The sequence below is a fragment of the Coccinella septempunctata genome, chromosome 4 (assembly GCF_907165205.1).
Source record: "Coccinella septempunctata chromosome 4, icCocSept1.1, whole genome shotgun sequence".
NCBI classification, from domain to species: Eukaryota; Metazoa; Arthropoda; class Insecta; order Coleoptera; family Coccinellidae; genus Coccinella; species Coccinella septempunctata.
The window spans coordinates 1,341,300-1,365,205 of NC_058192.1; the positions used below are offsets into that span (position 1 = coordinate 1,341,300).

Sequence of the window (23,906 nt, forward strand, 5' to 3'; positions counted from 1 at the left end):
GAAAATGATGAATCAACTCGCGAGATAAGAAAATTCGATATGTCGTTGAACCAAATGGAAAAACCAATTCGATTTCTGCTTGCATATTCATTGGAGATAACTTTTCTATAGTCTATCTATTTTCTGGCAAGATCTAGATTACAGATATGAATAATAGGAATATTTACTGACTACTTCACTTCAATCACCTGATACTTTTCCAACACTTCCTCTGTATCACTCTTGCCATCTATAAGTTAGACGATGAACCTCGGTTCTGAAAACTGTGTTTGAGTTTGCAATCTTGAATTCATGTTGAGGATATCAAAATAGAAGATATCAGCTAGAGAGCAAGGATTATTGACCACACTGTGGTCTATAATCTTTGAGGTGAAGTCATAGTCAACGTATAAAAAAGTCCAATATACAGGGCGAGACTCGTTCAAATATTTTAACATCAGATTCTTGAGTTCAAAAGAAACACTTTCTTCCTTTGCCATTTTTTTCCGAATCGGCTCGGTTTAAAAGATACAGGCTTTTGAAAAACCATAAAAAAATGTTATTCTTAGTTCTATCCCACAAACGGTTTTATCGAATTAAATGAATTTCGGAATATAATTTTTCGTTTATTTGATGAATCTTTCTCGAGCACAAGATATAACCCACGTCTTCCAGTCTTCTCATTATGACCATTACGTACCATAAAAATACCAAAAATTTAACCCAATTTAACCCAACTCGTGAAACTAAGTTGGACGCTATCTAATGAATATTTAAACGTTTTTGTTCAAAAATCAAAAAGTATCTGTAAAATTTGGAAAATTGGGTACTTTGCCTGAATAAAACTCTGTTTAAAAGATCCACAGACGTGTAGTGTCACAGATTTAGCCAGTTTATCACTATCACTCAATAGTGCAGTGAAAAAATAAAAATAAAATCGTCTAACAACCCATCCCAAGCAATAAAACAAGAGAAATCAAAAAACCAGAATATATTTACTCATAGACGCTCAAAAATATTGCCACTAAAAGTAGTTTCATCGAACAATCGGAAAGTAAATCAGTCACACTATCCCTTTCCAACAACGATGGCAGTGTTCGGCTCCCAAATATTAATAGGCAGTGTTAGCATATTCGTCGTTGATTTCGATTCTCTGTTACTCGTTTTTTTACATAATTTTGATTTGACGGGTATCCACTTCTTTCTCCTTTCCTTTTCTGGGACCTTTCTGTTGAAACGAGAATTGTTAGTCAGTTTGTTCTTAGCTAGCATCACTTCGGCCAATACCCCATTTGCGTTGCTCGTCTTGACCGTTTGCTCTTCGAACTTTTCGTCGCTCAAGCTCTGGCAGCACTTTTGCAGCTCTTCGATCAGATCCTCGATAACGGGTCCTTTGTAAACGTCTTGCGTGACTATTTTAGGCAGCTTCTGCAGGACTGTCGTTTTGCGCAATAGCTCTGCTCGCAGCAGAGACTGTTTCTTTTGGAAGGTGTTCTCCTTCTCTTTCTCGTTTCTCGAGGACAGTTTGATCCTCAGCGCTCGGTTTCTCAGCATCCTTTTGCCTCTGATGGCCAGATTGGTGCCCAAGTATGGGGGAGCCCTTGGCAGGACTTGCTTGTAGACCAATTCGAAATTTCCAACGTCTGCTTTGGGATCTTTCCGTCTGTCGATCACAACTGTAAGATGTGAAGGTTTAAAGGGATGTATGTATCGGTAATTCAAGGTGAAACGTCCAATAAAGACAGGTCGATGTTGACAAGTTGTGGTGTTTGAAATTCTGACCTCTTGGGTCCATGCATCTTGGAGAACATTGCAATAAAAAAATCGACCTGTGCTTATTGAAAAAGCCTACATTATTCCCCTATCTATTAACCTTTTATAATGTCCGACAAGAACTGAGGGCACATCCTCTTGGTGATGCTGGTGGAAGAAGACATGTCAGGGCTGCAGTTGATCTCCAGGAGCCACGGCCTCAGGTCCTCTCCCAGGATGAAATCCGCCCCGTACATCTCGAAGGTGTTCTGCCTTCTATCCATCGTATCCTGGCTGGCCAACATGGCGCACACAATGCTCTCTTTCATACCTGAAACCAAAAATAGCCGTTTTTCGCGTCTCCAAGACAGTCGGCTTGTCGATCGAAACCTGGATAGACGACTTGTTCCCACTTGTCCCCTTTCCCCAGCCTCCTCAGGTAGTCGCGGAAGGTCGGGGAGTCCCACATGTTGTCCTTCGGCAAGGATTTATCCCTCTGTTCCATGTTGGTGTACTTGCACTGTACGGCGTAGTTGGTGAGATGGAGGGACTCGTGAAAATTCTCGAGGTTGTAGTTTTGACTGCTGAACCTCAGATAGCATTCTCTGAAATGACAGGGAATTTCTCATCACTGCACAGATGAGTTAGCTAAGCTTGTGCAGTTAAAAGTGTTAGATGCCTCCAAAAGTACACTGTAATTTAATTTTTACTCACTTGTACATCCAAATAGTGAGCGGTTGTGCGTTTGTGACCAAGAACCATTGCCTGATGTCGAATTTGGTATTATAAATGATCAGTGGCCTTTCTGAAATAAATAATGATGAGGTTCCTTCATTGAATTCGTTTCTAAGATAGCTGAAAGAAAAAACAAACTCGCAATACCAACCTATGTATTTCTGCACAACGTATTTCAGTTTCAAGTTCATGATCTTCTCGACTTCCTTCAGATATTTCACCAGGATGATCCCTCTTCCCCTACACTGAAAACAACACACATTGCGACCATAAAATCAAACCGTTAAAGAACATCTTCATACTTTATTGCCCGGTTTCAGGATCCAAATATTCCTAAATCCATCCGTTTCGAATTCAGTCCAATATTTGGCAACGTCCTTCAAGATGGTCTTGGCTTGCGACACGATTGTCAAAATGGGGGTGTCTGGCAGAGTTTTGAATTTTTCCCCGTTGTGGACGATGGAGTAATAGTCGTTAATGAAGTTGTTCCATTCCTGCAATACAACGATGACACTATTTAGTAGTAAATAATTATTTTTGTTTTTCCACTTTTCATTTTCGAGTTGACTTCGAAGAGCTCTCTGCAGTGCAATTCTCTATTGAATCATCATGCAACTGTTTGGTTTTCTAGAATCTTCAAAACAACTCCAATGCACTACATATCCTAAAACAGTAAAAGAACATCCTGATTTTCAGACAGAGTAGCAAATAGGTCATTTTAGGAGGGTCTAACCCCTTGCTCATTTTTGACCCAAAAAATCGAAATTTTCGAAATCGAGTTTTTGTGCTAGGGTGGAAGCTTAGGCAACGCTGATTTTATAACGGGGAATCCCAATTGGATCAGCCGAATATAACAGGAGATATCGCAGATTGAAAATTGCAATTTTCGAAAAATGCCATTTCCAAGATGAAATTTTGAACGAAGGGAGATAGGCTTTCGAAATTGCTTGCAATAGATTCAGCGTGTTCGATAACCTATATTTTCATACCAAACTTCCCAATATCTGACACTGTTTAGGAGAAAATAATTTTTTTTGTTTTTCCACTTTTCATTTTCGAGTTGACTTCGAAGAGCTCTCTGGAGTACAATTCTCTGTTGAAGCATCAACTGTTTGGTTTTCTACAATCTTCAGAACAAGTTCTATGCACTCCATATCCTAGGATAGTAATAAAACATCCTCATTTTCAGACAGAGTAGCAAATAGGTCATTTTAGGGGGGTCCAACCCCTTGCTCATTTTTGGCCAAAAAAATCGAGATTTTCGAAATCGAGTTTTTGTGCTATGGTGGAAGCCTAGACAACGCTGATTATACAACCGGAAATCCCAATTGGATCAGACGAATATAACAGGAGATATCGCAGATTGAAAATTGCAATTTTTGAAAAATGCCATTTCCAAGATGAAAATCTAAACGAACGGAGATAGGCTTTCGAAATTGTTCGAAATAGATTCAGCGTGTTCGAAAACCTATATTTCCATACCAAAATCTCAAATATCTGGCACTGTTTAGGAGAAAATAATTTTTTTTGTTTTTCCACTTTTCATTTTCGAGTTGACTTCGAAGAGCTCTCTGGAGTGCAATTCTCTATTGAATCATCAACTGTTTGGTTTTCTTTAATATTCAAAACGAATTCTATGCACTCCATATCCTAGGATAGTAATAGAACATCCTGATTTTTAGGCAGAGTAGCAAATAGGTCATTTTAGGGGGGTCTAACCCCTTGCTCATTTTTGACCAAAAAAATCGAGATTTTCGAAATCGAGTTTATGTGCTAGGGTGGAAGCCTAGGCAAAGCTGATTATATAATCGGAAATCCCAATTGGATCAGACGAATATAACAGGAGATATCGCAGATTGAAAATTGCAATTTTTGAAAAATGCCATTTCCAAGATGAAAATCCAAACGAACAGAGATAGGCTTTCCAAATTGCTGGCAATGGATTCAGCGTGTTCGAAAACCTATATTTTCATACCAAACTTTCCAATATCTGACACTGTTTAGGAGAAAATAATTTTTTTTGTTTTTCCACTTTTCATTTTCGAGTTGACTTCGAAGAGCTCTCTGGAGTGCAATTCTCTATTGAATCATCAACTGTTTGGTTTTCTAGAACCTTCAAAACGAATTCTATGCACTCCATATCCGAGGACAGTAACAGAACATCCTTATTTTTAGACAGAGTAGCAAATAGGTCATTTTAGAGGGGTCTAACCTCCCATTTTTGACATTTCGAAATCGAGTTTTTGTGCTAGGGTGGAAGCCTAGAAGAACATCCTCAACTTCCTGAGTATCGCTTATTTAAAAAAAATAAATAAAGGCTAAGATTACCTGTTGTGTGACCCTGGCAAAATCCCTGTCGATGTCCAAATGTTTCTGACTGGCGATGTACTCCAGACATCGGTCAATGGCAAATTTCAAGGAGGATATCGGTATTTTTCCGTCGGACATTTCGACGCTGTACTTGAATTTAGTGGTGTCGTATGTGTGTACAACATATTTCAATAAACTGATTGCAGCTGTCATCCTGAAGTTGTCCACGAAGTGGTTAAAGTGTTCCGGGAAACCTTGCAGAACATCTTCACATGAGAAATTATATTTCGGTCATATCCTCGCCAAGATATTCCAGGAGAGGATGAGCTGAAAGAAAAACTTACCCAACACGAAACATCGTGGAAAATTGACGGTAGCTACGTCGGGTTCAGTGAACCAATAATAGTTTTGCAGTAAGAGTGCCAAACCCTCTTTGGAGGCGAACAGGGATCTGCTGAATCTGTTCAGCAGTCTGTTGGGGTTGGCGCGTTGCTTCTGATCAAACTGGTCCCTTTTTACGCTCCAGAAAAAATTTGCCTCGATCCTTTGTAAAAGCCTTGCAGTAATCTGAAACCGAGAACCTATAATTGGCATCAACTTTGGTCACAGTGAGCGAATTATGAGTTGAGAAGTTTTCCTGTTTTTACTGTAAAAAAGTTAGCAGTTTCAATTCGAATGGCATCTTACCAGCTTCTCGCATTTTTCGGCATATGCCGAAGGGCTCTCCCAATCCTGTTTAAGAGGCAAATTCCCCATCAGTTCGTCGGAAGCTGTGGAGGAAATTCCTCGAATCCTAGCGCACATGTTAGTCTTGTCTTTCTCGGGCACCTCTACCTTTTCCATCCATTCGCGTTTGACCAGTTGCTGTCTTATCACATTCCAGTTTCCTTCAATTTCGATTGATGATAACACATCATTATTATATTAGGAAACGAAGGGTGTATAATTTATTATAAAAATATATTTGGAGACGCAGCTTATCTTCTGAAACTATTGCCTGGAGTAAATAGATTTAGGAGTTGAAAGGGTCTGTATATGGACTATTTTGTATACTGTGTACTCTAAACCTAACTAGGACAATCAATATGCATACTACCATTGGCTAGCAAAAGAGCAATAAAGTTGACTAAGAGCAAGCATTCGTCTAACCTCTTATCGTGAAAATTTTCCCGTTGGTAGCAGCGTTTTCAACCATCTTCTTGAGCTGGCCCAACCTTTCAGAAGTTATAACTCCTTTATACTTGCTGCCAACGCAGCTGTTGGACCTGTTGATGCAGTTATGAATGGTGAGCTGTATGTCAGAAGTGACCGCTCTGCTAGGGACTGGAGGCGCGCTGGAAACACCATGACCGTGTTTCTTCTTGGCAGCGGTACCATCCTCGCCGTTTTTCTCTTCCTTTTCATCCCCAGCACTGCCATCAGAAGGGACCGGATTATTCAGACGCAGCTGCATGTTTGTCCAGTACGGAATAAACTGATGACACCATTCACGAGATCTTTTGAAGTTTCAAAATGACAGGCTTTTGAAATATCCGAGCTTCCGAATGTCGTCTTGGTCAGGACTAGATCGGGACTATCCTTCATCCTAGACTCCAACTGAGTTTTAGTTTCATCCCCGGTGCTACGAAAAAGTTTTGAGATACACTGTGATTTTTTCCGATAAATCAGATGTGATTTTTTTTAATCGGTGCCTGTGGACGGTCGAAATGACGGAAGATGACTTGAAGAAAACGTGCCTAGCAACTTCACGCGAGCGACAATATTAATTGACTTTCAAAAAAATCGCGTCAATTATCATCACTTAAAAATAAGAGCTCCATCCTTCCCTGTTAAACAATCAATAAATGTTGGACGTAAGTCGAAGCATTAAGTAAAATTGAACTAGAAAATGTGAAATAGCAACAAATAATTTTGTTTCTCCCTTTCCTATTTTTGATTTTGGAATTATCATCGCTTTTACTACAAGATCTTGTGCCCGAAATTACTATTACTCACTCATTTCCTGATTCATTTCTCTCGACACCGCGATGCACAATACCGGCATTCAAAGTGAATTAATTCAACAGTGTATATGAGAACCTATCAGCTCAGAATCGGGTTAACCTAGATTCGGGATTTAGAACTTCGTGCCTTGTACTTGTATCACTGAGGAAATGCAACCTTGATCAAAATAACGAATCGTTTTCATTCAACCATTAAATCGCTCGAAACCCCTATAAATATCTGTAAGTATCGCAGAAAAGTAATAAACTTTCCTTACGATTTTCATTCATACTCGGGAATTCGTGATCAGTTATTAAATTTAGAGGCGTCTTCGCGTAGAGAATTAATATAATTACGACAAGAAAATTCCAGATGAGATATCAATTTAGGTCTAGTACAGTGACGTTTGGTGGCGTTTTTATTCCTCGTAACTGAAAAATAATGATTCATAAAAAATAACGATTCGCTGAAAATAACGATTCGTTAAAAATAACGATTCGTTAAAAATAACGATTCGTTTAAAATAACGATTCATCCAAAATAGAGATTCGGCAAAAAGGTAAATCGTCTCAATGTATGAAGAGTTTTCTCTTCACTAGCATCGTCGCTCATTTTGATTTAAGAATAGTAACGTTTGATAATTGCTTAATTCTTCAACAGACTACGAATTTCGTCGAACTATCGTACTTTGAAGTGGTTTTGTCACTTCACTTGTGGTTTTCTTACTTCATCAAACAGCTCCATGATGTAGTAACAAAAAGGATAATTTTAAGGTCAACAGATAAATAAAAATCAAATATAGTATAGTTTTTTATTACAATTAACTTAATTCATCTGTACATAAAATGGCTACCTACATTATTGTAAACTGTACAAAAAAGTCTTTAAAATTATGATACATCATAATTTGTACCTAAAACAAATCCTTATCCTTACATTCCGAATTCATCAATTAATTTTGTTTTATGACTGATTAACTTTGCAATATCGCAAACATCACTTACACTTCTATAACGCAGGCTTGAAAGTAAAAGATAACTTAGGCCTAGAGTTGTTCTTGCCCAAGATTTTCTTTTGCTCTTCCTTGATACGTTTTTCATGTTCCTTCCGGAGTCTTTGCCTCTCTTCATCCATTTTTCTCTGCTCTTCAACCATTGCCAATCTCTCTTCAGCCTGAAATAATCATTCAAGAAATGATCCCGTAAGTATTCGAATATAAAATAATTTTTATATTTTAAATTGCCTAGTCCGATCTCAAGGCAACATAATGACATCGTGCATTTCTCATTTAAGTCATTAAATCGATCTTATATTGACTCACCAGCTTTTTTTGGGCTTCTTCTATTTTTCTCTGATTTTCCTCGAGTATCTTTTCAACCATTGCTTGTTTCTGCTTTTCTTCCTCCTATAAGATACAGGTTCAAATTAATAATTTATTTCATTCCTTTTCTGTGCCCTATCTAGCTCTCACACAGTTTATCTCATTCATAACGAGTGTTTTATTGCTGTGACCATAATTCAATCACGGCAAAAAATGAATGGACCAATTGAACTCCTTTCAACCGTTTCAGAAAATATTGTATTTGCTAACACTTTTAAATAACTTAAATGAATGACGATTATCGTCACCACAACAAAACACAAATACAATATTTTAGCAACAAACAAACAACCAGAATTTAATCAAACAAAACTTTTCACTTATTTATGAAAATTTTCCAGCAGCATCATTAAGAAAGGTATGCTGCATATGAAGTGAACATTTCATTAAACCATGCAAGAATTTTTTTCAAATCCAGCCATAACAGAAGGATACTCCACATGATCTTCTATATTGTAGAGTCTAAAGGACTTCACTAACAATGAAATCAGAATTCTGGTTATTCCTTTGAATTAAAATTTACAAATTCTATCAATTGTTCACACTCACTGCTAGAATCGGGGCTAGGTGTAATAAAAAATTAAAAATCCGAAAACGTTTCAGTAAAGGTAATAGATATAATAAAGATATATAATACCTGCGGCCCGTAGTGAAGTCCAGCTTACTTGATCGGCCCATAAAACGATAGTCTCCAGACAATGTTGTGCTTGACCCTTTATCTTATAGACTACTGGCATATTTTAAACATTCAGATTGAACGTTTCATTCCAAAGTATTGAAATGTTTGTATGGCACATTGAACCCCATACAGTATATTCATTTTACAGAAAATTGATCACTTTTGCATTAGTCTATGCTTTGAAATTTTCATTCGTATCTCAAGCATCAATTGTACTTGATTATCGCTTTTGAAACGAATTATTGCAAGCTATGTTTTGAGAAAAATTTCAAAATAATGTAATAGGTAATTTTTTTCAAGCGCATTCCAGTGTAGGGCCTCAAAACAGTTTGATAAAAGCATATTTCCTAGAGAAAGGGGAACGTAATTTTATGAAAATGTGATATATATTCAAGCAAAATTGAGCATCCTGGAAGATTTTGATTTGTTCAGAAGAGAAGAAATTGATATTCAGACAATATTTATATAGAGCTGATTTTTTTCGAAAGAAAGGCACATGCATACACCATGAAGGCTTATATCAATTTTACTATGAAAAGTAAAGAAACACTGAATAAAACCAAGCTTTAGGACTAGAATAGTAAACAAACTTAAGCAAAGGATTATCTAATTGAACTTTTCTGTATAATGTGACAATCCTTAAAATTACCTAGATATTCCTCTTTCTGGTAAAATTCAGGACTTAATGGAGTGCATTCAACTTCTCCAAAGCTCAACTAGTAATTCATAAAAAAAAAAAAATACATGATATCTGCCTTCAAAGATGTTATGTAATTATCAGGTTTCCAACGATTTCCCAAATTTCTAAAACTTTTCAGAATAAACTGTATTTATTGAACTAATGCAATTTCAGTTTGAAATTTTTGTGGTAGTAATATATGAATAATGAGAACAATATTTCTACAAAATCCATCACAATTTCGTTGCTTCATTTTCAGCGAATTTCACCGTTAAAATATTTGAAGTAGACTTTTCATTTTCAAATTGGAAGGAACTTGTAGAAATCACTTATTCATCATAATCATAACACATCCTATACAAGGAGTCTCACCAGCAGTGCCATTAGAAATTAAAGGAGAAACATATACCGAATCTGTTTGAAATTTTGTACAAAGACATTAGGCTCGCTTATTTCAAATGGAACCCCCTGTATATTTTTTAATTTTCAAATGAGTTTTCCAATTCTATGTTCATTTCATGTACCATTATTAAGTTATTCTTACAAGCCTTCATCTATAATGTTTAAAGAAAAATAGAGTATAACTTGGAAACTAGTTATCATAGCTACATGAAATGAACATAGAATTTGATAATACATTTGAAAATGTAACGATATACGAGGTATGTTGAAATTTTAAACAGATCCAATATATATTTCTCTGTATAAACTTCTAGCAACCACTCCCAGTAGGACAGCCTGTATATAGAGAAAAAGTCTGATCACTGATTCAAGAAATCGTTGGAAAATTAAATTCTTCCAGTAATTGGATACTTCAACTGAAGAAGCTCAATTATTTTTTCTCATTATTCTATAGAATATAGATAAATGACTCCTACCTGTCTTCTCCTCTCTTCTTCCATCTGCTTCTCTCTTCTTTTTTCCAAGTCTTCCATCATTTGCTTTTCCATGATTCTCTTGGCTTCTTCTACCCTTCTATTCACCTCTCTTTCTATTTCATCCCTTCTTTTCTCCAGCTCTTCTTCGACTCGTTTCTTCACCATTTCCTCTATTCTCTTAGCAGCTTCCTCCTCAATCAGGCGATGCTCTGTTTCCCTTTGTCTCCTTTGTCTTTCCATTTCTGCTAATCTTTCAACTTCATCCATTTTTCTATGTAACCTAGACCTCTTATGCTTATCAAACTTTGTATCAATAGATGCATCACTACTCGATGTTGAAGATATGGAATGAGATCTTTTCCTAGAAAAAAGCAATCATGTTATAACATCAGCGAACAGAATGAATACAGAATTCCCATTTCATGGTATACTTATCCATGATATATGAAACAAAACTAATACTGAACTTTTGTATAACATTTTCAATACAAAGTAGCCTTTCTACAATAAATCATAATGACTGAAGGAACTAAATGATATATACCTGGATTTTGATGATTTTTCTTTCACTTTATCAGTACTTTTAAAACTCTTACAACTAGATTCCGATCTTTTTTCACGCCTATCCCTAGATTTGCTTCTCTTATGATGTTTGCTTTTATGGTGCTTTTTTGGAGATCGACTACGAGAGCGAGATCTCCCCATCGTGAATAATATCTCGTCCAACAAACTCAGCAGTAGTAAAAACTAATTCAACAATCAATTTTACCCAGAAAAAGGAATTAATAGATGCTATAATTTGGTTTTAGATTCATTTCACTCGTCACAGGAAGCAAAAGTCAACCTATAAATATTTGTAGATTAGTAGATGTCAATTGTCAATCATAGAATCGTGGCAGTGTTTTTGATTTCCTTTCGTTATCGGACTTTCCTTAGTCAATTCATGTAGACAACTAAAGTGAATTTAGTGAACAATTGAACTCTTCAACTCTATCATAAATCGTGTAGCTGCATTCACAATCAATTCGCGGGCCGAAGTGCACTTCGGCACGAAATTTACCATTCGCAATAATCTTGGAACCAAATACTCAAATGAATTAAAAATGTAACTGATCAAAACATAAGCATCAGCATCATCTATAGCCGGCACGAAATTCCTTGCCGAAGTGATAGTTTGCAACTTGCAAGAAATTTTGTCTTGAATTTCATTGTGAATGGTAACGGAGAACGCCATCTGCTAAGCTTCCGTGCCGAACTGCACTTCGGCCCGTGAATTGATTGTGAATGTAGCTTGTAGATATAAGATACTTCTCAAATTATCTAAGCAATTCTTATCACAGATTTATCCTACATTAGATTGGCAACATTGATACCACAGATTACTTGAACGGTAATTTTTCTATGTCTTATGTAAATTAACATTAACCTCAATCATTAACTGCGTTTGTAATCACAGATTACAGTAATTCTCTGTAATCTGTGTTTGTAATTCAAAAAAAGTATAAATCGGTTTTTGTCGATATCTCTTATATTTTTTTAGATTCAGTTGGAGGATAAACGGATTGAAAATGCAGACATTTGTTCGCTTGAAACGTCCATTGGAAATCTCACCTTCAGATACTCTAATTCTGAATTGCAACAAAAAACAGAAACTTGAGAGTTCATTGGGTGTTGAAGGATCTCTTACAACAGTTCTTAAATTCAGTGGAACTCAAAATTCTCAAGTATGTGAAACAGACATAATCATCGAATGTAATTATGCGAAGAAGCTGTCTAAATTCATGAAGATTGTTCATTTCAGAATGATGATATAGCTGAACATGTTACTACACTCAAGAACAATTTGAAACAAAAAATCCTTCAAAAATTCAAACATGATCTGGATTTGAAACAAAAGTTGCGTTTAGAAGCTCAAGAACATTCTAAAAGTGATAGGTACAAGATCGTTAACTGTTTGAGATCTAATTTGTCCATGGAAGATCCTGATAATTGTGTGACAGTATTAGATATTGAACCCCATGAAGAAGTCCATAAAACAAAATCTGATGAAAAGTATGTTTATGATATCTACTACACAGATGCTAAAATTGTTGAAGAAGTAGGTGATTTTGAAATAAGGTGAGTGATATCAGGTTTTTGAAATTTCGATCTGCATTAGGAATTTCAATGAGTCATGAAAATTATTACTATTTATAACATTCTGGACAGAAAGTCCTTCTCACATTTTCCCTTAGAAAAATCAGACCATATCACCTTCTTATTGTTTCAGCATTCTTCCAACTTCAGAAATATTTGATTCTGAGGATGTGTATAACAATGAATCTGATCAAGAAAGCGAAGATTCCAATGCAGAAAATTATTATACAAATGATTATCCTGATGAATCAGATGTTGAAAGCGTAAATGAGAATGATATGATTAAGTCCATGAATAGAATTGGACTGGATGATCTTTCAAGCACGGATGATGAATATTTGCATTTCAATGAAAGCAAAGAAGAATATTTTCATGATGAATCAGATCAGGAAAGTTCATATGGAACTGCGTTCAGAAAATTCAAACAAAAATATGGCAGCTCTAATAAATTTAGCGATGAATCTTCATTGGCTGATGCAGGTGAAGAAAATCATGATAGTGATTAATTTAGTCATTTGAAATTCAATTTGAACCAATTTTTGTGATAATATAAGAGGAATAAACAGTGTACTTGAATGTTTTCAGTGTAGTTGCATATATTTTGAGAGTTATTAACACTGTTGTTTACATACTACAAAATAAATGTTTTATTTTCATGAATTCTTGTGATTTTTCTGATACTTGAGGTCATCATCTTGGTAATCCTATCTAGCCGTTACCAAAGCAAGATATGATTCATTTTGTGTTTCTGAAGCCTGTTTACAAAAACAAATATTGGCTGGGGTGACATTCTTTAGTGTGGTATAATTCGAGGGCTCCCAGAAATGTCCCATGTTTTGGATTATTTCAATGAATTGTTTTTATGACATCATTTCGAAAGAGGTAAAATAAAACGACATTTTGAGAAGTGTTAAATGAGTTTGTTGTGTTTTTGCATTCAATTAACAACTTTAATTCATGCTAAGTTGTGTCTCTGTTGATAACGTTGAGGATTCACTGTTCGTGATACATGGAATTCTTTCACAGATGCTGTAGTATACTTTTCTTTTACAAATGAATATTATGAAAATATAAAGACCTAAAATAGAAAAATACATTTATTCAGTGATTTAAGTTTGAATAATTTGTATTGTCTGCTTCAATTTTCTATTAGATCGTTTTTCAAGCTATTTTTGAATCTTCGCGTTGGAATTTCTCAACATGAAAACAAAAACTTTCGAAAATCTTCAGATTTTGAAGCATACTCACCTTGCAAACAGTTGATACTATCCCAGATATTCTCTATAAACGCGGTAAAAGAGTTCTTTTGAAAATTGTGCATGGATGATACTGTTTCGAAAATGAAGAAAACACCCATAATAACGGCCAGTTTCATGATCAATTCCAGTCTGAGAAAGATGAATACTTTTTAGGTTTGGTACTCCTCAATGTTTGAAATCAAATAGGCTTCTAGAAAAATTAATTTGGATTACCTCTCTCTGCTGGCGTTCAAATCTGTTCTTCTGTCTGAGTCGTTCATACTTTCAATTTCAGCCTTTATTCTCAGGCAATAAAGAATGGTCTTTACAAACATGATGGTGTTGATGATTTGTTGAACAAGTAGAGGCAGAGTAACATAAATGAGGAAAGAATAGTTTCCCGGACCTACAAAGTAAAACGTCTCGATTTTTTTTTTCAAGTATCTCATCACTATTCAGCAGATACGCTGATAATTGATAATTTGCTTGTACTCTTTGAGCATTTTATTCTTCGCAATCATGAAAATGATTTTCATATCTTACGCGCATCGGAGTTTTCCAAAAGACACCTCCTGATTCCAATGATTGGTCGCATTGCTTCAGGCATCATGGTTGTGAAACTAAACAATGCTATCATCCCAACCCAGACTATTGGAAATCCCCATCCATACACACTGTATTGGAGTAATCTTTTCCATTCTTTCTGTTGGAGAGGCCCTGACAAAGTTCTTGGTGTTCTGCAATAAAATAAATAAACTTTTCGCTTCGCATCAGGAATTTTCAACAGAAGTTATAGGTAGAAAGTGTAGAAACTATTAGAAAAGTTATTAAGGGAAGTTCTAGAGCATTTTTTGCTCAATCTTTTAACAAAAAAAGAAAGAAACAATGACGAATCTGATGCTTCAATCGTCATTGCAAACGGACATGAACGTTCAATTTGGCGATTTGCTTCAGCGTGTATGGGTCCCTTTAGATTATGCGTTGTACAAAAGTTAGTTGTGTTAAATCGTTAAATGCCTTCGAAGATAGTCTTTTTGGACTTCCAAGAGGGCTGTCTCGTAAAAACGAAGAATTTTTGCACAAGTTAGCACACGTCAAATCCTTCTTACCCGAATGAAAACCAAATATCGAAGCACATTATTTGCAACCAAGTGAAACTCCATATAGTTGAAAGCAGCGAAATAAAACCTGCAAAATAAACGAAAATAGCATCACCTAATGAAAAAATAGAGAAATTGAAAATAATTTAGAAAGAACAATAACACAATAGATATATTGGATGTACATTTAAGAGAGTTTTGAAAAAAATCAATCCAGTTACTGGTTATAAGTTGCGTGTTCGACTGAAGTCGGTTTAAATCTCAAAAAGTCTCAAAAACAATTCATATTTCATTGGTGATTTATTTATTCAATGATTTATATAGATAAATTGTAAATCTACTAACTTACCCATAGTTATGCACGTAGCATCACTGAAATCATTCGAATAGAACTGGGAAAGAGTTAAACTAGAAAAAAATACTAGCGTAGCCACGCAGTAACACAACAAGATCTTCCCGAATAAATTCCTCATTTTCGGCAGCAGCAGATAGACCAATATCGTCAGAATCAGGAATATACAAGACACGATTTTCAGCCATCTTGTTATCAGAATATTCATCTGGATCGGAGGTACCTTTCCTCCTCTGGCAAACAAGATGTAATTGTCCACCAATACTTTGATATTCGACTCACGAAAAGCGTGCTCGATACAGTATCTGCCATCAGCAACTTCATGATGCTGAAATGAATTGGTTTTATTGATGTAGACTGTGAATAATCCAAATCTGTCCACGCCGAATTCGTATTTTTTTGGAGACATTGGTTTTATTGGTTTCGTGAAGCCGTGAATGAGAACAAAGGGATCTGGAACATAAGTAGATCCTACTCTAATTTCTCTTGTACGCCAGTATTTCAATTCTTGTAGAATTTCTAAGGGTACTCACCATCAGGAGCGAGTACTCCAACAGTTGAGCCAAGGTGAATTCCATTAGTAAAAGTATCGTGACAAGTAGTGCGATTTATGAAGCTTTGACCATCAGGACAACACTTGTGGATGCACATAATCTGACTACAAATTCTGTAATCACTTTCGCAGATCCTCACAATTAGTTTTCCATCCAATGTAGAATCCACGCAATACTTTTCCTCGAGTATCCTCATCTCCTTCAACAAAATCAAATCTTTTCCGTTCATTTTCACACCCTGCGACTCAAGGATCTTGTCCGATATGATTTCGCATTCCGGAAGTCCTACGCGAACGAAAGAATCCATCTTTAAGAAGCCGAGTGAGTTTCCGGGTTCTTTTTTACAAGCGTGAATGGTGGTGTTGTATCGGTAATCCAAAGGGCAACATTTGGAAAAGAAAATCTCTCCAAGATCCTCCAATTTCTCAATAGATTTCGTGTCATTCTTAACTTGGAACGTCGTCACTTTTTTCCCGGAGATTTCTACACAAGTTCCTGTAACATTTCTCGCCAGGAAATCTTTAACTTCAAAATTGTCTTGAAGTCTCGAATTTTTTACTGTTTCACAGGTGAAGTCTGCATTTTTTTCGACGATCTGTTCATCGCTCTTGCAACATTTCTTGTGTAGAGACCCATCACTTGAAATTATGTTAGATGTAGTGAAAATAAGTATCAAATATGAGAGCTTCATCGTCGACAGAACAGCTTACATACTTTTGAACGTAGATATTTGGCAATAGCCTGATGTCCACACAAAACTGATAAGATGAAACGAAGTATGCAACTGGAAAATTGCTTCGTTTATGCGTCAGGAATGTATAATAAAAGAATTCTTATCCAGAGTGATAACGTTCAACCAGTCAACATGGTTTTCGCTCTGGAAGGTCGGTTGAGGGTGCTGTGGTTAGCTTTATTGAGGATGTTCACATTAGGCTGGACCGCGGTGAGTATGTAGCAGCTCTCTTCTTCGACTTATCTAAAGCTTTCGATAGCGTAGATCTGGACTTCTTGCTCAGCAAGTTGTATCGTTGTGGCATCCGTGGTAGAATGTTGAGCTTACTGGAGTCCTATTTAAGATCAAGAAGCATGCGTGTGAAGGTAGGTGACAGCGTGTCAGGGGAGTATTTTCCGGATTTGGGAGTACCCCAGGGATCTGTACTGGGACCACTACTGTTTTTGATCTTTGTAAATGAAATACCTCAATACTTGAAAAATTGTGTTGTAATTATGTTTGTCGATGACACGTCGGTGTTGGTCTCGGCGTGGTCCCTTGAAGAATTAGAATTAGCCCTTGTTCTGGTATTGGAGGAATTTAAGGCGTGGTGTGCTAAAAATAATATCATTATAAACATAGAAAAGACTCTTTGCATGAAATTTGGAAATAAATTGAAGAAAGATATAAACTCTCCCTACCGGGAGATATCAGCTGCCTGCCCTATGAAAAATTCAAGTCAAGCTTGAGGACATTTCTGTTGTCCAAGGCATTTTATTCAGTTAATGAATATTTTGATGAATGTATGAGGCAGGGTCAATCATCTTTTTAGACTTCTAATGCAGTTGGTTGTTTGCAATGCAGTGTTTGTATCTATATATTCTGTTTTTTATATTTGTTTGACGTGTACATCTGCAAATGCAGCTACAGTATAAATAAAGATGATTATGATTATGATTCGAAGATATATAAAAGAGTTTTTTATACTCTTTCATCCCAAAAGCAAGAGCTGAGTCAGAAACAACAGTATTTGAAACGAAAGAAGACATCTTTATCTTTATGAATAAGCTTTAATTTATACTTTAAACATAAATCACATAAATTATAATACACAAATTGTACGAGAATCGTATTCAAGAGGTAGAGTGAAATATAAATATTCAAATAGAGTGGTTCTTGTACCGATATTCTTCATTTCTTCGTTCCAGTGACGGTCTGCATGCTAACCTGTGTCGTTACAGTTGATGATACTGAAATTTTCCTGGCTTTCATCCTTGGAATCTTATCACAAATGTTGTTGTACACCTTCTTTTTACAGATGAAGATGATGAAGATAAAAACACCTGAAATATTTAATAGAGATTGCTGATAGTTGATTATGACAATCCATAATTGAACTATATATACAGGGTGAATCGTAAGGTGTGTGGGTGTAAAAATAAATCGCCATTTTCAACCTATTTGGGTCCAACTTTGGACTTTTGGGGATGAAATTGGGGGACTAAAAACAAATTATCTCTGCATTAATTTTCCGCGTATACGTACCTTGCAGACAGTTGATACTATCCCAGACAACCTCTATATAAGTGGTGAAAATGTTTCCCTGGAAATTGTGAATTGAAGACACAGTTTCAAAAATAAACAGAACACCCATTATCACAGCCAATTTCATAATCAAGCCCAACCTGGAAAAGATAAGAATTTTGTAATTTTTACATTCCCAATCTACAATGTTGAAATTATATGGTTTGTCTACTGGATAAGGTGGAAGTTAATGAACTTTTTCGAGATATAATGATCATCTTTCAGAATCGTGCGTAAAAAGAAATGGAAAACGTTTTTTTTTTATTTATTACCTATTAGACTGAGGCAGAAAGTATTTGTCTCATTTTTTAGGTACTCGTTTCAAATATTCATGTGACTATAAATTGATGCATGGAATTTGTAATCGACAAACATTGATGCACTATTAAAGTTTCTGAAAGAATCACTTTGTCTCGTGGTTTTCCGTGTATCATAATATTCTCGGAAACCAAGACAACCTTGGGATCTACTATTAGATATGGTCCATTGCCTCAAGAACTATTAAATTCTCATAACTGTTGTAAGTTGACTCCTCAAACGAGGTGGACAAGGATTATTATCGATATTCAATGAATTTAATTCAAATCGTAGCTTCCACGCTAACCCTTCCTACCTTTCTTTGCTGGCGTTCAGTGCTGTTCTCTTTTCTGAATCGTTCATCCTTTCAACATCGGCTTTAATCCTCAAGCAATATAGAATGGTTTTGACGAACAAGATAGTGTTGACGATTTGCTGTATAAGCAACGGTAAAGTCACGTAAATAATGTAGGAATAATTCCCTGGTCCTGAAAAAAATCGTTTTCAAGCTTCGATATCACGCCAGATTCATCCAATGGCTGAGATGTCGATTTGCCATTGGTTGAATTTGGCTTTATCACGGTGGTGATGTTTTGAAGCAAATTGAATGAAGAACAAATATGTCTCTTACGTCCATCTGAATTCTCCAAGTAACATTTTCTTTTTCCAATAATAGGATGCATTGCTTCGGGCATTATGGTTGTGACGCTGAGTACTGCTATCATTGCAACCCAGAGTATTGGAAATCCCCATCCATACAAACTGTAGCATAGTAATCTCTTCCATTCTTTTTTCTGGAGAGGCCCTGACAAGGTTCTTGGTGTTCTGAAATCAAGAGCAGTTAAATAACCTGTCCGTATACATCAAATATGAATTCTCACCCGAAGGAAAACCATATATCAATGCACATTATGTGCAACCAAGTGAAACTCCAAATACTAGAAAGTATTGACAGAAAACCTTAAAGAAAAAAGAGAAAATTCTCCCTTTTAGTTAAGTACGAAAACTGCTAATATCTACTCACCTATGCCCCTGCACATGGCATCGCTGAAATCACTGGAATAAAACTGGGATACTGCCAAACAAGCGAAAAATAAAAATGTTGATAGGCAATAATTCAGGAGGATTTTCCCGAATAAATTTCTCATTTTCGGCAACAAAAGATAAACCAATATGGTCAAAATCAAAAAGAAGCAAGAGACCACTTTGATCCATCTAGTTACGAAGAACTTCATAGCAATCGGAGGTTCCTTAGATTCGGCGAACATAAGATATTGATCAAGGAGTATTTTCTCATTATTGTGTTTTAAAGCATGCTCTATGCAATAACTACGATTATAAACTTCGTAATGGTCGAAAGATTCGGTTTTATTCTGGTATGCTGAGAAAATTCCGAATCTGTCCACGTGGTAGTTGTACTTTTGCAGTGAGAGGCGATGTATTCGTGGTTTGAAGCCGTGGATTAGAACAAATGGATCTGCAACAAAAATACCCAGTTCATCCACCATTTTCCTTACTTCGATATCTCGAAATATAAATCATTGAAATTTGAAAAGAAATGTTCGAGAAAGTTCAATATTAAATCGCTGTGAAAATCTTCTGATGACGATCATATTGCAGCAAAGGAAATGTTTTGTGTTTAAACTTTCGCACTCTGATTGCTCTCATTTAAAATTAGAACATTCTACAAACATCGACTTTGTGGTTCGATTTACGGGAAGATTTCTTTCACAGAGAAATTTATAGACTTTGCCTAACCCACTAAACATTCCAATTGAAGATTGATATTGTCGACTGTTTTTATACACAGAGGCTTTAATTATTCATTTCAATGGCTTCATTCAGGACAACTTGATGATTAATTAAAAGATTTCAAGTAGGCAAAAAATAAGTAGATAGACCTCAAATAGGTCTATTGGAAGTTGTAAATTTATTATTTGACTTTGAAAAAGTAAAATGGGCCAGATTTACCAACTGTACCAACTGTATTTTCAAGTTAATATAGCAAATAGTTCATTATATCGATCAACCGTTGGAATATATGAGAATAAAGGATTCACTTTCGTGCGAATGTTAATTTCAGAAGTGCGTTTTTACCAAGTGAGTGTCTGCATGCTATTCTCTGGTTGATCATCTGGAGCACTGATAATTAATAGAAAAAAAATATGTTTTCATCAACTCGAAGGGTTGAGAACGTAAATAAAAGGTAATTAGAAGTAATATACCTACGTGTCAATGCAAAATGGTTAATTAACGTGTATATGAAAAATGCTACGTAGTTTGGACTTCCTTTATTTACGTTTGAGGTAGGTACGGAATATTTAGTAGGATTTTTACTCAAATTGAACTTTAAGTCATATTGTTTCTGATACTCTATGCATAATTGATTGAGTATCATCAATAACAGACCCGTGCAAGGCACAACAACAATAAGAATCGTCATAGAAAGTATTTGTCCTACTAGACAATGAGAATTAAAAAATTTTCGCATAATAAGCATTGTTTTTGTACACATGTTCGATTTTTGTGGAGAGTTGCAAACAGAACTGCTTCAAAATATATCGAGAAGATGCATCATTTTCAAAAGGATAAGAACTTCATCAAGAAATCTAGTGATTCACGATATATGGCGCCAGTGTCTCTGTTGATATGATAGCTATAGGGATAAATGGATTGGTAATGAATTGACGACAATTAATTTTGTGGCATCTGGTGAAAAACAAATAGATCTACGATAAGCCACTTCCGGTTCTAATAATAAATGTGAATAATTCGCATGAAGGATATGCATCATGGATCAAAATTTTTTAGATGGACTATGGACCAAACAGGCTGCAAGGGAAATTTATTTTCATGGCGCTATCGTTTCACTTGTTGCCTAATAGTTGAGGAAACAACTGTGGAAAAAGAAATTGTTGCAGTTCATTCTTCAGCTAAAATCTACAAAACGGTGGCCAATTTTTTCGTCAAAATTAGAATATATTTAGAATGATCCGCGCTATTTCGTCACACGCATATTGATTTGAAGAAATCCAACGGAAGTGTGAGTTTATACAGCAAATAGAACAAAATAAGAAAGTCCTATTGGCAATTGGCAGATGGCGATCATCGTAGCCCCAAAAAAAACTTGAATTTTAGGATTATTTCGTCAATCTTGGCAGAAATAAGTTGAATTCAGTAGCGTGCATTCTAGATAAGCTTACTTATTTGATGATAACGATTATAAAAGGAAAACTTACTAACTTCTCTATAGATTCTACAGGAGGTGATAGTTGGGGGGACTTTTACTAACAAGACTACTGAATTTTTTCACCAAAACATTTGGGTTATCTTGAAAATGTACTTAATTTCATGTCTGTCAAATTGTGATAAAATAATGGTAAAAAGACAGATTTTTGGAGTCAGACTCTGAAGTTATCAGCCATTTCAGAACGTAGTTTGATGGGAAACTTTTTCCATATTTCTACCTAGAGAATTACGTCCCGAAATATACGCGTTATAAATCAGGACACCCGGTATTTTAAGCAAGAAAGACATAATTGATTGAAAAATGTAAATCATTCTCTGCCATTTACTAATTAACAGCTTATCTTCGTTTATTTGTGCAATTAATGATACATCAAAGGGTAAATGTTAACATAAATAAATAATCGTCAATATTTATAACGAAATATATAAGAACTCGAATGCTTATTTCAAGGTTGAACCCATTGTTCAGATTCAATGGATGTCGGAAAACCAACTCGTTTACAAAATGCAGAGAGTGATTGCATATATACACGCGTTGGAAATGTAATTCATACTTTTTGAAATGAAACTAAAGATGAAATATTCTCAGTATATTCCTTCTGTGTAGATTATAGATTTGTTATTTTGATACAATTGCAAGCGCTCATTTTTTTACCGCAATCAGGTCTTCAAGTTTTTTTGAATTCTTGATTTTTTCTCATTTCATATTTTTCCGGAGCTTGCATGATCAGTTGATCATTAGTATTGAGTACCATGGGATTTTCCACAACGGGTTTTCCATAAATTCTCTCTATTTCCACCTCATGCATCAATATCTGTGATATTTCACATCTATCAAGAAGATTTTTCGTAAATTAATTTTTTGACAGCAATTCCTCAAAGAATTATTCAAGACCTACTTATAAAATTAGTTATCAAAAGGCGTCATTCCTAAATTGACGAAGCTGTAACGTTCAACATCAGAAAATCTCTGTGATTTACCGCGCATTCTCCTCATTTTTCGGAAAATCTGATTTCTTGAGGTAAACTTACCGTATGGAGATAGTACAGCTTCTGTTAAAGTAAGATCGATCCCATGAGTGAAAGTATCTCGACAATTTGCACCGTTTATGAAGCTCTGCCCGTCTGGACAACATTTGTGTATACACATAATCTGACTACAAATTTGGTAATCACTTTCGCAGATCCTCACAATTAGTTTTCCATCCAATGTAGAATCGACGCAATACTTTTCCTCGAGTATCCTCATCTCCTTCAACAAAATCAAATCTTTTCCGTTCATTTTCACATCCTGCGACTCAAGGATCTTGTCCGATATGATCTCGCATTCCGGAAGTCCTACCCGAACGAAAGAATCCATCTTCAAGAAGCCGAGTGAGTTTCCGGGTTCTTTCTCGCAGGCATGAGTAGTGGTGTTGTATCGGTAATCCAAGGGGCAACATTTGGGAAAGAAAAACTCTCCATGATCCTCCAGTTTGACGACACTTTTCGTGTCATTCTTCACTTGGAACGTGGCCACTGTTTTACCGGAAAAAATTTCTACACAAGTTCCGGGTCTATTCCTTGCCAGGAAATCCTCAATTTCGAAATTTTCCTGAAGCCTCGCATTCTGCACTTTTTCACAGGTGAATTGCGAATTTTTTTCGACAATTTCTTGCCCGTCTCCGCAACATTTCTTATGTAGGTTTCCATGAATTAGTATGATGTTCGAGGATATGAGAAGAAACGTGAATAGTAATCGTTTCATTGTCGAGAAACCGGCTTACATTGTGGAGGTGATGTAGCATTAACGTTATACGGACGATAACTGAGAGCAGGAAAGAATTGTGTAACTCAGGACTCACTTAGTAGCTGCGTCAAATATGTGTGAAGGTTTTCAAAAGAGTGTGGGAGATGGTCTGTGTCAACAACGGGTTCAGATTCTCATTATTATCTATGGAACTCTAAAAACGTTCCGGTAATAAGAAAGAGAAAAATCCACCTGTTAGTCCGGATATTGGACGCACCTCTATAAAGGATAGGAATTGACGGTTTTTCTCATAAACCATTTCATCAAGAAACTGTTTGATCCAGATCTAATTAAGTAAAGACAACTTGGAAAACACTACTTGTCATAAACTTCCATTATAGTTTGTTCTAGGGTAATAAACAATCCACTTCATGGCGTTTCATTTTTTCCTCAAGATCGATTCGATTCTGTTAAGCCAGTTCTTGCCCTTTAAGTCGGATGAAAATAAGACATACCTAACATCGACAGATTCAGACCTTACAGATACGAAAATGCTTTCAGAAAATTCTAAATTTTCAC

At 35.8% G+C, this 23,906-nt stretch overlaps 5 protein-coding genes across 7 annotated transcripts; 1 reads left to right on the top strand and 4 right to left on the bottom strand.

Annotated features, from left to right (window-relative positions):
• Positions 1–955: 955 nt before the first annotated feature.
• On the bottom strand, positions 956–6,900 carry LOC123312384 (tubulin glycylase 3A-like). Of its 3 annotated transcripts, none has more exons than XM_044896775.1 (11): positions 6,772–6,900; positions 5,926–6,397; positions 5,464–5,663; positions 5,121–5,343; positions 4,795–5,042; positions 2,769–2,960; positions 2,618–2,711; positions 2,446–2,536; positions 2,122–2,336; positions 1,853–2,062; positions 956–1,655 (listed from the first exon to the last, which is right to left on the bottom strand). In XM_044896775.1, exons 2-11 carry the CDS (start codon positions 6,227–6,229, stop codon positions 1,048–1,050), a joined length of 2,385 nt encoding a protein of 794 aa, XP_044752710.1. In that variant the 5' UTR covers positions 6,230–6,397; positions 6,772–6,900; the 3' UTR covers positions 956–1,047. The 3 variants fall into 3 exon arrangements, with proteins under 3 accessions (XP_044752710.1, XP_044752713.1, XP_044752712.1); XM_044896778.1 differs by lacking the exon at positions 6,772–6,900 and having other exon boundaries at positions 956–1,207; positions 1,267–1,655; positions 5,926–6,507; XM_044896777.1 differs by lacking the exon at positions 6,772–6,900 and having other exon boundaries at positions 4,795–5,030; positions 5,926–6,506.
• A 656-nt stretch (positions 6,901–7,556) lies between these two features.
• On the bottom strand, positions 7,557–11,232 carry LOC123312389 (UPF0430 protein CG31712). Its single transcript, XM_044896784.1, has 4 exons — positions 10,921–11,232; positions 10,377–10,737; positions 8,081–8,164; positions 7,557–7,932 (listed from the first exon to the last, which is right to left on the bottom strand). The coding sequence occupies exons 1-4, from the start codon at positions 11,079–11,081 to the stop codon at positions 7,768–7,770; spliced, it is 771 nt and encodes a 256-aa protein (XP_044752719.1). The 5' UTR covers positions 11,082–11,232; the 3' UTR covers positions 7,557–7,767.
• Positions 11,233–11,855: 623 nt separating this feature from the next.
• LOC123312388 (probable RNA polymerase II nuclear localization protein SLC7A6OS) lies at positions 11,856–13,172 on the top strand. Its single transcript, XM_044896783.1, has 3 exons — positions 11,856–12,100; positions 12,178–12,494; positions 12,646–13,172. The coding sequence occupies exons 1-3, from the start codon at positions 11,945–11,947 to the stop codon at positions 13,016–13,018; spliced, it is 846 nt and encodes a 281-aa protein (XP_044752718.1). The 5' UTR covers positions 11,856–11,944; the 3' UTR covers positions 13,019–13,172.
• A 238-nt stretch (positions 13,173–13,410) lies between these two features.
• On the bottom strand, positions 13,411–16,513 carry LOC123312385 (probable G-protein coupled receptor Mth-like 3). The gene is made up of 7 exons (XM_044896779.1): positions 15,736–16,513; positions 15,200–15,655; positions 14,860–14,938; positions 14,294–14,487; positions 13,985–14,156; positions 13,761–13,900; positions 13,411–13,590 (listed from the first exon to the last, which is right to left on the bottom strand). The coding sequence occupies exons 1-7, from the start codon at positions 16,445–16,447 to the stop codon at positions 13,463–13,465; spliced, it is 1,881 nt and encodes a 626-aa protein (XP_044752714.1). The 5' UTR covers positions 16,448–16,513; the 3' UTR covers positions 13,411–13,462.
• Positions 16,514–17,518: 1,005 nt separating this feature from the next.
• Positions 17,519–23,520, bottom strand: LOC123311107 (G-protein coupled receptor Mth2-like). The gene is made up of 7 exons (XM_044894890.1): positions 22,631–23,520; positions 19,374–19,826; positions 19,231–19,309; positions 18,981–19,174; positions 18,666–18,837; positions 18,014–18,153; positions 17,519–17,811 (listed from the first exon to the last, which is right to left on the bottom strand). The coding sequence occupies exons 1-7, from the start codon at positions 23,343–23,345 to the stop codon at positions 17,660–17,662; spliced, it is 1,905 nt and encodes a 634-aa protein (XP_044750825.1). The 5' UTR covers positions 23,346–23,520; the 3' UTR covers positions 17,519–17,659.
• Between the last annotated feature and the right edge of the window lie 386 nt (positions 23,521–23,906).

Bases quoted from the DNA above. Each gene is read 5' to 3' on its own strand.
- LOC123312384 (XM_044896775.1), bottom strand. From the start codon at position 6,229: ATGCAGCTGCGTCTGAATAATCCGGTCCCTTCTGATGGCAGTGCTGGG. The intron at 5,344-5,463 runs GTAAGATGCCAT...TCTCGGTTTCAG, and splicing joins CCGAAAAATGCGAGAAGCTG to ATTACTGCAAGGCTTTTACA. The intron at 1,656-1,852 runs GTTAATAGATAG...CACATCTTACAG, and splicing joins CTTGTCGGACATTATAAAAG to TTGTGATCGACAGACGGAAA.
- LOC123312389 (XM_044896784.1), bottom strand. From the start codon at position 11,081: ATGGGGAGATCTCGCTCTCGTAGTCGATCTCCAAAAAAGCACCATAAA. The intron at 10,738-10,920 runs GTATATATCATT...GCTTTTTTCTAG, and splicing joins GAAAAATCATCAAAATCCAG to GAAAAGATCTCATTCCATAT. The intron at 8,165-10,376 runs GTAGGAGTCATT...TGTATCTTATAG, and splicing joins AAGAAGAGAGGAGAAGACAG to GAGGAAGAAAAGCAGAAACA.
- LOC123312388 (XM_044896783.1), top strand. From the start codon at position 11,945: ATGCAGACATTTGTTCGCTTGAAACGTCCATTGGAAATCTCACCTTCA. The intron at 12,101-12,177 runs GTATGTGAAACA...TGTTCATTTCAG, and splicing joins GTGGAACTCAAAATTCTCAA to AATGATGATATAGCTGAACA. The intron at 12,495-12,645 runs GTGAGTGATATC...TTATTGTTTCAG, and splicing joins GTAGGTGATTTTGAAATAAG to CATTCTTCCAACTTCAGAAA.
- LOC123312385 (XM_044896779.1), bottom strand. From the start codon at position 16,447: ATGAAGCTCTCATATTTGATACTTATTTTCACTACATCTAACATAATT. The intron at 15,656-15,735 runs GTGAGTACCCTT...CTTATGTTCCAG, and splicing joins TGGAGTACTCGCTCCTGATG to ATCCCTTTGTTCTCATTCAC. The intron at 14,488-14,859 runs GTAAGAAGGATT...ATTTTATTGCAG, and splicing joins GATATTTGGTTTTCATTCGG to AACACCAAGAACTTTGTCAG.
- LOC123311107 (XM_044894890.1), bottom strand. From the start codon at position 23,345: ATGAAACGATTACTATTCACGTTTCTTCTCATATCCTCGAACATCATA. The intron at 19,310-19,373 runs GTGAGTAGATAT...TTTTTCTTTAAG, and splicing joins TGCCATGTGCAGGGGCATAG to GTTTTCTGTCAATACTTTCT. The intron at 17,812-18,013 runs GTACGTATACGC...TAAATATTTCAG, and splicing joins TAGTATCAACTGTCTGCAAG to GTGTTTTTATCTTCATCATC.